Source organism: Eretmochelys imbricata, chromosome 3 (genome assembly GCF_965152235.1).
Source record: "Eretmochelys imbricata isolate rEreImb1 chromosome 3, rEreImb1.hap1, whole genome shotgun sequence".
Taxonomy (NCBI): Eukaryota; Metazoa; Chordata; order Testudines; family Cheloniidae; genus Eretmochelys; species Eretmochelys imbricata.
The window spans coordinates 58,258,043-58,270,288 of record NC_135574.1 but is presented as its reverse complement, the minus strand read 5'-3'; the positions used below and the strand labels follow the sequence as shown (position 1 = coordinate 58,270,288).

Sequence of the window (12,246 nt, the reverse complement as noted above, 5' to 3'; positions counted from 1 at the left end):
TGTGTGGTATGTAGATTGTAACGGATTTTTTACCTTCAGTCCTTTTGGTACGATGTCCATTTGTTTGCATTTGGAAAGGAAGATGATGTCTGTCTGTATCTGTACAAGTTTTTTCATGCAGTTGATAGATTTCCACTCCATACGGCTAAATGCAGTGCCTTGCATAATGACAGGTTTCAGAGTAACAACCGTGTTAGCCGGTATTTGCAAAAAGAAAAGGAGTACTTGTGGCACCTTAAAGACTAACCAATTTATTTGAGCATAAGCTTTCGTGAGCTACAGCTCACTTCATCGGATGCATACTGTGGAAAATACAGAAGATGTTTTTATACACACAAACCATGAAAAAATGGGTGTTTATCACTACAAAAGGTTTTCTCTCCCCCCACCCCACTCTCCTGCTGGTAATAGCTTATCTAAAGTGATCACTCTCCTTACAATGTGTATGATAATCAAGGTGGGCCATTTCCAGCACAAATCCAGGTTTTCTCCCCACCCTCCTCAACAAACCCACTCTCCTGTTGGTTGTGCTGGAAATGGCCCACCTTGATTATCATACACATTGTAAGGAGAGTGATCACTTTAGATAAGCTATTACCAACAGGAGAGTGGGTTTGATGGGGAGGGTGGGGAGAAAACCTGGATTTGTACTGGAAATGGCCCACCTTGATTATCATACACATTGTACGGAGAGTGATCACTTTAGATAAGCTATTACCAGCAGGAGAGTAGGGTGGGGGGAGAGAAAACCTTTTGTAGTGATAAACACCCTTTTTTTCATGGTTTGTGTGTATAAAAACATCTTCTGTATTTTCCACAGTATGCATCCAATGAAGTGAGCTGTAGCTCACGAAAGCTTATGCTCAAATAAATTGGTTAGTCTCTAAGGTACCACAAGTACTCCTTTTCTTATTCCAATGAAGTCTCTGACCTGCTCGCTCAGTCACTTGCCTCTTCTATGTGGGTTTGCATAGGTCTGTGTTGTCAAGTCTCAGGCAATGGGCTCCTGGGCAGTACCTTCTCGTCCATGCAGTTGTCTGCTCCCTTCCACTGCCCTGCTCTGAAGAGCTCTTCTCCCCTTTTTAAAGCTCTGCCTTCAGCTTGTGCAGGCCCTGCAGGTGTGGCTGTGAAGGGCCGCCTCACAAACCCCTTACTCACCAGTGTGGGGTTTATATATCCCATCACACCATCCTTAATCCTAATATTTCATGCTATAACATTAGCTAATTCAATTTTTATTATACTACATAATTAACCTGTAAGACAGCCAACAAGAAGATAAAAAGCCATGGTTATCACTCTTTGATAACTAGAGATTAGTATTACTTTAAATGGAATTACATGAAAACTGTACTTTGTATTATTTATTTACCACATTATTATAAAAAGTATGCAGTCAGAGTTGAAATTTATAATGGACCCCTTTTGATTATGTATAAACCTGTTATTTGAAGTAGTATCGATCTTTTCCCACAAGGCTTAGTTTCTTGATTTGTCGCATTCTTGTAAGTTTGAAGTTAAATGGTGAATTCAGATAAGGTGGAGTGTCACTGATATAATGGATGAAGCATAATCTTTGTCATAGAGTCTAGAAACGGAAGAGACTTATTAGAACAACTCTTCCATCTCCTTGCCAGTTCAGGATTAATCTCTATTGTGCACAGTGGAAATGTAGTTTTTAATATGCAAAGGGACAAACTTCCATTGCTTCCACTGGGAGACTAATTCCACAAGCTAATATATCTCACTGTCATTTCTAACATGGAGGAACCTGAAGCAGGGAAAATGTTGGAAATGGAATTTTTTCCCATAGTTGTCAAATGACTCCAATATGTTCTATTCCTAAAAGTCTGATAGAACATCTAATCCCCATGTATTCCATTCTTTGTTCAGGTTATGAAGAAAACATTAAAGTGACTTGTTCCAAAACAACTTGCATTATAAAGGTGGTTTATTTAGGAGAAAATATAGTTGTTCTTTTTTTCTTTCTTCTTTCTTTTGGTTGCCTTACATAATTGCCATGCACACTTCTCATGAAGTGCAATATGAGACTAAACAGGAAGTGTGGAGCAAGGGAAGTAGTATGTTATATGGGAAAATAATCCAGTTTCCTACTACGGGGATGGCATGTACAAGAAAATTGAGGCAGAAGGTCAGTTTTCATTATCGGGCCATAAACCTGGTTAATCAGCATACACAAAAATCTGAACTGTAGATCAGCAGCTTGTCTGGAAGCAGTAAGTTGTTATATAGACCAGGGCTTTGGTTATTCAAGGATGTTTTAACATTTTTGCTTGCTTGACCAAGGGACTATGTTGTTTTGGAACTCAGGATAATCCTGGCTATTTGGGGAGAATCTCTTTTAATGTATCTATGTTTCCTAATGTAATAAGGGTCTTTTTTCTTGCGTCCTCTGAACCTAGGAGTCTTCTCAGCCTAAAGGTTTTTCATTGGCTTCAGTTGGAACAGAATTAGGCTCACACTCATTGCTTTGAAAAATTCTACCCTTGATGACTGTTCCCATTTCTTTCGGACATGAAGTTGTATAGTAATTGCACCTGCTCTTAATGGGTCAATTTCAGTAGAGTCCTGTTCTCAAAAATTCAGTATTTAGGGCCTGGATCCAGAGCTCATTGAAGTCAATGGTAATTTTCCCACTAATTTCAATGGGCTTTGGATCAGGCCCTTATTCCCTTGTGCCTCAGATGTGTGAAGTTTTCTTCTGAATTCCAAGAATACATGTAAAATATCCTACAGGAGGGAGGAGGGGAAGGAGATATATGAGCTATACAAATGATAAAGAAGTAAAAAGAATGATGTTATTAAAACCTGTCAGTTACTATGTAACATAAAAACGCAGGGATTATTTAAATGATGGAATTGAGGGGTTCCTTTGGAGTTGTTAAATTCTATTTAATCAGTAATTCTCAATTAAAAAATAAGTCAATCTGTTTTTTTTAAAAGTCCTGAAATAACTATTTATATAATAGATTTTAATAAACGTAAACACCCATTATTGTTAATGATAGCAATTTTATGGACTTTTTTCAAAATAAAAGAATTATGTCACAAATCCAAAAACTTTGAATTTACCTTGTATTTGTTAGTTTTAAAAATCAAAATGTTAAACTATTTTTGTGTGTTCACATGTGGTACAAACTAAGGGTCTGATACTGCAAACACTTACACATTGGGTGACTTTACTTGCATGTAATGGCACTACTCCCACAAGTCAAGTTACTCATATGCTAAAGTATTTGAAGAATTGGGCCTTAAAACACACAACAGGGCACACTAGTAAGTACAGCTTAGTGCTTGTTTTCTATTTGTACCACAAGAGGGCAAAAAAGACTCACCATAAACCTTGACTGTATGTAAACTGAGTAGACCAGTTTACATACAGTCAAGCATACATACTAAGCAGAAAGTAAAACAAACAAAAACGAACAAAACAGTGCAGTCCCCTGTCTAGTTGAAAGGCTAATTATTTTTTCTCAGAGTCACTGTATTAAATATAACAGGGTCATTTTAATATAATTTAAATATACTGAGATGAATGATATCCTGTATACTAAACTAATCTAATAAAACAATTGGTGTAAGGCAACTTTACCATAAGAATTATTTGTAAATAATGGCCCAGTTCATCATCCAGCAGAAAGCAGAAGCTAAATTATTTTGTATTGAATTGAGCTCCAAATGATTTCAGACACTTTTGTATGACACTACGTCATTTACACCCCAAGAATCTCTACACGACTTGCTCTGCATCTTTACTGAGGCTAAACTCCTCCTGAAGCTCAGACAAGTTTTGCATGAGCAAGGCCCAAACAGAACAATATTAGCACCATCACCTCACATCAATAACATCAAATGCAAGAGCAGAAAAAATCAGGATTACAGGGACATGAAGATTATTCTTGTACAAAGTTTTGCTTCCCATTTGTTTTGTATTTCTTTCCCTTCATTTTCCTCCCCATTCATGCTGCCAGTTATAGTGTTATGTACAAGTATGCTTGTCATTAGTAGAGCCTACAAATCTGCAGATATCCACAGACAATTTTTGCAGATTGGCTGCAGATACAAATTTTGTATCCACGCAAGGCTCTAGTCATTGTGCTCTTTACTGAGTCTGGGGCTGAGCAAATGCATCGTCAGTTCTTTTAGTGATTCTGATGCTCTTACGTCATTATTTTTTAAAATGTTTAAATTGCCATAGCACCAAGAAGCCTCAAAAAGGACTGGAGCCCTTGACATCATGACATAGTCCCTGCTTTGAAGATTACAGTCCAGGAAGATTGCTTTCCTCTACAAGACTACCACAACTACACTGCTGAGTGTGAAAACATGCCCCACCACTTCCAGCAATTCAGCAGCCCCATGATGCTTGCCCAGGATGCTGGCTGTACCACAGTGCTCTTCTACCCTGCTGGTTCCATGACTTTTTTCCCCCATCCCTGGCCTCAGCAACCCCTCCTGGTTTTCTGCCTGCAGAAGGGGTCAGGAACTAGTAGCAGGGAGGCAGATCATGTGGGAAGTGCAAGCCACGGAAGGAGGGGTGTTCAAGGTGTAGGTAGATTGAGGCAACACTGACTCCTCCCTAGAATACTAACCTGCTCTATCCCCAGCAGCCAGAAATCATCTTTTCTCCCAGGCAGTCTTTTTATATATGCCTAAACAGTCTGGCTGAGACTCTAGAACAGGGGTGGGCAAAATTTCTGGCCTGAGGGCCACATCGGGGTCCCGAAACTGTATGGAGGGCTGGGTAGGGAAGGCTGTGCCTCCCCAAACAGCCTGGTCCCTGCCCCCTATCCGCCCCCTCCCATTTCCTATCCCCTGACTGCCCCCCTCAGAATCCACGACCCCTTCAACCTCCCCTGCTCCTTGTCCCCTGACCGCCCGCTCCTGGGACCCTCCTGCTCCTAACCGCTCCCCCCGGACCCCACCCGCTATCCAATCTCCCCCCCTTTCCCTGTCCCCTGACTGTCCCACCCCTAACCACACCCCCACCCCCTGATAGGCCCCCCAGGACTCCCATGCCTATCCAATCCCCCCTGTTCCCAGTCCCCTGACCACCGCCCCCCAGAACCTCTGCCCCATCCAACCGCTCCGTGTCCCCTGACTGCCCCCTGGGATCTCCTGACCCTTATCCAACCCCCCTGCTCCCTGGCCCCTTACCATGCTGCTCAGAGCACCAGGACTGGCAGCTGTGCTGCCCGGCCAGAGCCAGCCACGCAGCCTAGAGCACCGGGGCAAGCCGGTGGCTCTTGCAGCCGCGATGCCCAGAAGGACCTCGCAGTCCCGCCACCCAGAGTGCTTGCAGCACGGCGAGCTGAGGAGCGGGACAGCAGTGGAGGGGCTGGGGGCTAGCCCCCCGGGCCAGCAGCTCAAGGGCTGGGCAGGACGGTCTTGGACAGACGGCCCACATGTGGCCTGAGGGCCATAGTTTGCCCACCTCTGCTCTAGAACCATGTAGGGGTGGGGGAAATAGTATGTTATGGGTTAAAATATATAGGAATCTGAAGCAGAACACCATAAGACAAAGTTCTAATGGATAGTAAAAGAGAAATACATTTCAAACTATAGCATAGATGGAGTTTAAAGAAAATGAAATTAAACCAAATTCATAAACGGGTAAGCATAAAATTAAAGAATTAAAGTTAGCTTACAATTGATTAAGGATCAATATGTGTGTTTGTAAAGAAGGCCCCAATCAGGAAGTAAAAGAAGACCATGAGAATAATAAATAGCATTACTTGTAGTGTGGGAAGGCTGTGTGGTTTCAAAAGTAGCTAATAAAATAAAGAACTGCAGTAACAAGACAAAGAATGTCTTAAAAGAAACATGCCCAAATCTTCTCACTGTTCTGCTGGTCAACAAGGAATGGGAGAGAAGATAAGAAATGAAAGATCTTGGGAAGAAAGGAGGTTGTAAATCTTATCGAGATTAAGACTGGAAATAAGGGTGAATTGTCTCAAACTGGTTTTTAGCTGAAGTCAGTAATTAGCAATGACATCATGTGTTTGTTTAAGGGTATAAAAAGTAAATTCTTAAAGGGATCATTGCTAATACCTGCCTGATTATGCTGGAGTCGACCAATATGGATCTGAGCACCCTTAGGGTTAGCCAGTTTGTAAGTATCTTGATCAAATGCCTATAAATGTTTTGTTGCTACTTATTAATTAGGCTTTTCAGGCATGTTTAGAATAATTGCATAAAGTATCCATTGGATTTAATAAAGGAATTTATTGTTAAATTGGTGTTTGGTGATTTCCCATATTAATATTAATTATTTCAAATATAATTAATAATTCCAACAGATGGAGTTTAAAGAAAATTAAACCAAATTCATCCTGCTTTTTTCCATCTAATATATATCCCTATGCTTTCATTACATAACTAATCAGCTCTAGAATTTACAAGTTTGCATGACGTTTAGCTACATTATTTGGATTTCATATTAACACCAAATGAAAATGTATGTATGAAAACATAAAGCAGTTAGAGATAGAAAAGACCTCCTAGGTCAGCTAGTTTACTTCACTGCCACACTACATAGTTATTCTCTACTGTGTACTTCTTAGCGCTGATTTTATAAGTTCTAAGAAATGTAGGAATCCCACCATTTCCACTGGGACAATATTACATAGCCTAGTTGCTCTCATTGTCAGGAAACGATCAGATATGTTGTACTATACGGTAAAAATTTGTATTAGTTTCTCCTTTTGACTCTATTTTACATGCTTGGTAAATGTGAGTTAATGGCCATAGCTAAAAACTGCAGTGCTTTCTGTCAAGCCTGCAGGTCTCTCAGTGCAGGATACTAATGGCTAATTGCTGTCCAGGGATCCAGGACTGGTTCAAATAATAACGCCCATCCTGCCACCACAGAGGGGACTAGTATACCATGCACAGGTTGAAATATTAGTTATATGTGTAATACTCTTGCCCTGCTGATGCTTGGTATGGATTATCAGCTGCTTCGTGCTGACTGAGAGCTCCATGGTGAGAGCTTGATCCTCTGGGGAATCAAGACACTGATTCCTTTATTTTGGCCCTGACTGAGGCACGTGGCACCATTTCTCTTAATTCACTATTGCCCTAACACTCTCCTCAAACACATACAACCATTATGGAGAACTTTCACGGTCTTCCCATGTAACTCCCTCCCTCAGCTGGCCTGGCACAGGAGCTTGGAAGAGGTGGGGCAGAGGAAGCCGTGGCCCTTGTAGCCAGAAAGTTCAAGCATATGACTTTCAAGAGAGCCCGGTTTGCTTGAACTGTTATTGAACAGATCCACTGAGAGAGTCTTCAGTCTCCCTTGCTACTTGGAGGCAGTCAGACCTGTGAGCAATGGGCGCAGGCTAAGAGCCTTTCGCTGAAGAACACATTGGTTCTTTCCGTCTCCAGAGATGCAGCTGCCATTGCCTCTGCAGCACGCCAGCACTACCTCTCCCATTTTGATAAAACTTCCGGAGGATTTTAAAACAAATTTAACTTTTTTGTCATTTTGCAGCAGTTTGGGCACAGACGTGAGGTGTGACTTTGTCTTTCTGAGGATAGCCTTTTGAAACACAGCAGTGGCTCTCTTCTGCTGCCAGAGGTACGTTCTTCTCTAAAGTGATAGATTCTGCCATGAAGATGCACAAGACGGGAGCTGTGGGAGCACTCATTCAGGGATGTGATTGCCCCCATGTATTCAGATGTACTTAGATAATAGAGATGGGTCAGTCACACACTGGAAGGTTAGTGTGATATACAGGTTTGTCCCACTATAGAAATTCTTTTCTACTAATACCACATGAAATAATACAATCTGTAGGAAAAATACTTCCAATTTCCAAAATATCTGAAAAGTATTCATGTAACTATTGCAACTTGCTGATGACAGAGTGAGTGAAATAAAATCAATTATGGTATCCTGCTTAATTTTTGTCCACTTCTTACATTGGCTGAAGCATGTTTTATAGCAAATTATAAGCTCTGTGCATTGTTCAGAAACACTGCAGTCAGTTCATGATAGCATTTCTCCCAATAATTCATCTTTCAGTGGCAGTGCTTGTCTATAAAAATTGATTTGATAAAGGAAGTATGAAGTTCTGTGTGAATGTAACAGTACTCATAGCTGGGGAATCTGCAGTGATTGAATTTCTGGATCTAAATGCATGAGTCTCTCTACTGCTTGAGTGAAAGGATCAGGCCTATTAGTTTGAAGACTCTAAATCTCATACATGGTCCAGCTACTCGAGGAGGCCAAAGGCCCACACTTAGTTAACATGGGTTATATACGTTTCTTTAGGGCCAGTTTCTGATACTATTACTGAAATTAATAGGACTACCTGAGAAGTAAGGTGTGAGCATGATATCAAAATGTGGCCACTGGTGTTTAGGTCAGTTTCTTTTCTTCCCAAACTCACCATTATATGAACATATTTCCCTTTCAGTAATTTTGTGCAGCTTGCCACTTTGATAAAGGAGACAGAAACTGAGATTAGTTTAAAACTGTTGGAGTCATAACTAGATCAATGAATTATCATTGACAAGGCTCTCCTTAGCTGCAGGAATATAGCTGTTCTGAACTCACCAGAAGAAACTTATACCATAAAAAATATGCTACTGCAGAAGATTTGGGAGTAAGCAAATTCAATACACAATGTCAATTTGACAGTGAGTATTAGAGACACAAGGTGGATGAGGTAATATATTTTATTGGACCAACTTCCCTTAGTGGAATAAACAAGCTTTCGAGCTACACAAAACTCTTCTTTTCTGTTAGCTCGAAACCTTGTCTCTCTCACCAACAGAAGTTCATCCAATGAAATATATTATGTCACCCACCCTTGACTCTCTCATATTCTGGGACCAACAGAGCTACAACACTGCAAAAACTTTTCCAGGCCTGGTGACATACATGCAGTAAATCTGCATCTGTATGTTGAGTGTATTTTGAATTACAGAACATATATTGTAAATCAAGCTTCACTTTCTCTTTCTTTTCCCATTCAAATGAGACCCATATTATATAATATGTTTTTGAAATGTTGAAAAGAGGATAACTTAGAGCTATGGAAATATTTTAGCTTCTTGTAGGCATACTGCTGAATAGCAGTGGGGAGAGAAATTATACTAGCATGTTTACTACTGATGTAAAAACATAGCCATACAATAATTTCAACAGTCAATATTAGAGCTCTCCAAATATTTCTTCACTAAGTATTTTTCACCCACCTGATAGCTCTAATGATGGTTTTAAGTGCTGGTGTGAGATCTTCTACTGATACATCACATTGGCATCCTCTCTCAACATAAACATCGTCTGTTCCAAGAGTGGTGTCAGCTACAGGATACATTTGCAAGCTAAATAACAAGCACTTCAAGACAATACCCTTGTACATTTAGGTAGCTTTTCTCTCATGCTGTCTATATTGGGAAATAAAACTACATTAAGGAAACCAAGTTCTGCTGTCTAGTCTCAACCTAAAAGCAAAGAGGAAAACAGATTTTTAGTAATTAGAGACAGAAAAAGGCCTGAGACCTATTAGATCATCAGTTGATCTCCCTGCTAGTGCAGGATTGTATAGTCCAAAATAGATACTGTAATATCAATTCCTTTTGAATGCAGGTCTGCGTGGCATCTGAGTATATCACATCATGTTCTCTACTTTAGAAAGAAGCAACAAGGTAATAGAAACCGTGGCAGAACCACAATATAGATAAAAGACACCGATATTGTAATGAATAATTATTAGTTATTATTTATATAGCACCATAAATTTACATAGTATTTAACAGAAAAATAAAGGATTTGGTCCCTGTTCCAAAGAGCACATTTATTCTGTGTGAGGACAGCTGAATGACCAAATACTCCAGGTAAAAACTGTGTTTAACAGAAGAAAGATATAGGAAGAAATACATCCCAGTTCAGATGGCCCACATAAGCCTTCTGCCTCTAAGCCACTTAAGCATTGCCTTTGCCTGCCATAGTGGGAGCTGAGGAAGCTCTCTATACTAGCCAGTCTTATGATTTAGAAGAAATCTGCTTATTTTATTCATAAAATATTTATGCCCGTCCCCTCCCTAATGAAAGCTTGGATGCCTGACAAAATTATTAATTAGTTTTAACTATGTAATTATCCTATATTAAGTTCACCAAAGCTACTAATAATTAAAATAATAACTGAAAACAATACATAATGCTGAACTTTCCAGGTGTTTCACACTTCTGTCCCTGATTTAGTCTTTCCAATAACTTCCCCCATTTCTGGAATCTCCTGGCTTATCCCTAAATACCATACTAAATAAGTCTTCCTTTATTCTAGTGGTATTTTCACTAAAAATCTGATTCTTCTTACTTACACTGGTGTAAATCAGGAGTAACGGTTGAAGTCAATAAAATTACAACTGTATAAAACCAGTGAAAGAGGAGATTCTGGCTTCTGCAGTTTAAAATAAAGTGCATTTCTAAATGGCGGCCTCTATTATACAATTCTTGGACCTTGTTCTAAGTGTAGCTTAATCCATGAAAGAGCTCCTTTAGTGGAACATTGCAAAGAAAAATCTGCATAAATCTGGTGTTGAATGAGACTCATGCAATCTGTGAAGTTCTCCAGCCAGTTCACAGACACAAATATCTTCAAAATATATTTATAGATACACAACAAAAAGTTCTTGTAAGTTTAAGCCAACATGCAAAAGAGGCACTTTTCTTAATAAACTGCCTTCTTTCTTTCTAATATTTCCGTTGGCATGAGTTTCCATCAGCATGGTAGGATCTCAATACAATATGTCAATAATGCTGTGAGGAAAAGCTATAAAACTTATTTGATTTATATGAGAAATGTGCATATTTCTTTATAATACTTAGAGACTTGGAAACGCCACCCACCCACATCAATGGGTAGGAGAAATTGATGGGGCTGTTGGTGAAAGGAAAACAGTCACAGTAGCAAGGGAGGGAGACGTTTGCCAATGGACAATAGGTAGCTCCTCCCCCGGGAGTCTCTGGCACCCATTGGCCAATTGGGGGAGAAGGGTGCTGATTGGCTAGCATTCCCAGCTCCCAGGATTTAGCCAGTGCAGGGGCCTTTTGGAGCTTTTTTTGGCTCTGTTCCAGCTGCCCAGCTTACCCACCTGAACTAAGAATGGGAACCTGGCCTGACAGATACTGCAGGTCTAACCAATCGCCTATTTACAGGATCAGGAGGGAATTTTTTCTCCCATGGACCAACTGGCAAAGGACCAGGAAGTTTTTTGCCTTCCTCACAGCACCTTCAACCCACAGTGGTCTGAGTAGGAACACACTTAGTACCTAACTAAGGTACTTGGGTGGTGGAGTTTATTCGTCAGAAATTGCCGCTGGTTTCCAGTGCAGTTAAGAGAATAAAATGAATGGTTCCCAGAGGTAAAAGACCTGGGATTTTGGTGATGAGCCTTGGGCTCATGTGATAGGGTGAGTCCTTGAGGCCTTCATGGGCAGAGGTCAGACCTTGTAGCACTTGCGGACTGAGGTCCCACCCTGCTGCACCCTCTGTCCCCTTTGCGGGGGTAGGGGTGGAAGAGGGTGCTAGGACTCAGAGCTGAGTCCTGGGGTGTAAACTGAGGAGAGCCACCCGTGTTTGAGTTATATGTTAAGTAGCCCTGTAAACCTGATGCTAGTTACGGGTTATATGGTAACAAGCCCTGTAAGCCTGGGCCAGTTAATGGGTTCTCTGGTAAGGAGTTCTGTAATCCCCACATTGGAACCAATTAAGTGTCTGGTATAGGAGAATATAGGTGATGGACAGGTATAGCCCCTCCCTCGTGTTAAAGTTTAACAAAATTGTAATCCCATGCATATGTCTGTCCTCATTTTGCTGCTGTGTCCAAAAAGAGTTTGGGGAGCATGTATTAAGAAGAATTTGGAAAATTTTCCAATTTGCATTCCCGATGAAATAAACGTTTATGCTCTGATTAACTTTCCAGTGGAATTTTATGGACATGTATGCATTCCATTTATGAATTTCATTGCCATTTATGATTATGCAGAGATATATGGGATAAAATTATGTTGTGAAATCCCACAAATAACAAATAGAAATGCATGAGTTCATAACTGTATGTCATATGGTTTGGTGCACAAGTTATGCCTTGGTTTTGATTTATATTTTCCAAAGGCCATATGTGTATTCAGTTTGTTTAGCAATGTACTTTGGCTACAGTAAAACTGACATTGCTTCAGTGCTTAACTCCAGCAGACAGTTCACAGCT

The 12,246-nt window shown here is 40.4% G+C and overlaps 1 protein-coding gene across 5 annotated transcripts in view; it reads right to left on the bottom strand.

Moving 5' to 3' along the window:
* KCNQ5 (potassium voltage-gated channel subfamily Q member 5) overlaps positions 1–12,246 on the bottom strand; it is a 515,957-nt gene that overhangs the window by 12,325 nt on the left and 491,386 nt on the right. For 4 of the 5 annotated variants that reach the window (XM_077811612.1, XM_077811613.1, XM_077811614.1 and 1 more), the window contains one exon: positions 9,229–9,337. The exons of the other annotated variant lie outside the window; for it this stretch is intronic. In XM_077811612.1, coding sequence (XP_077667738.1) covers positions 9,229–9,337 — 109 coding nt within the window. The remainder of the gene's footprint in view (positions 1–9,228; positions 9,338–12,246) is intronic. 5 annotated transcript variants of the gene reach the window in all.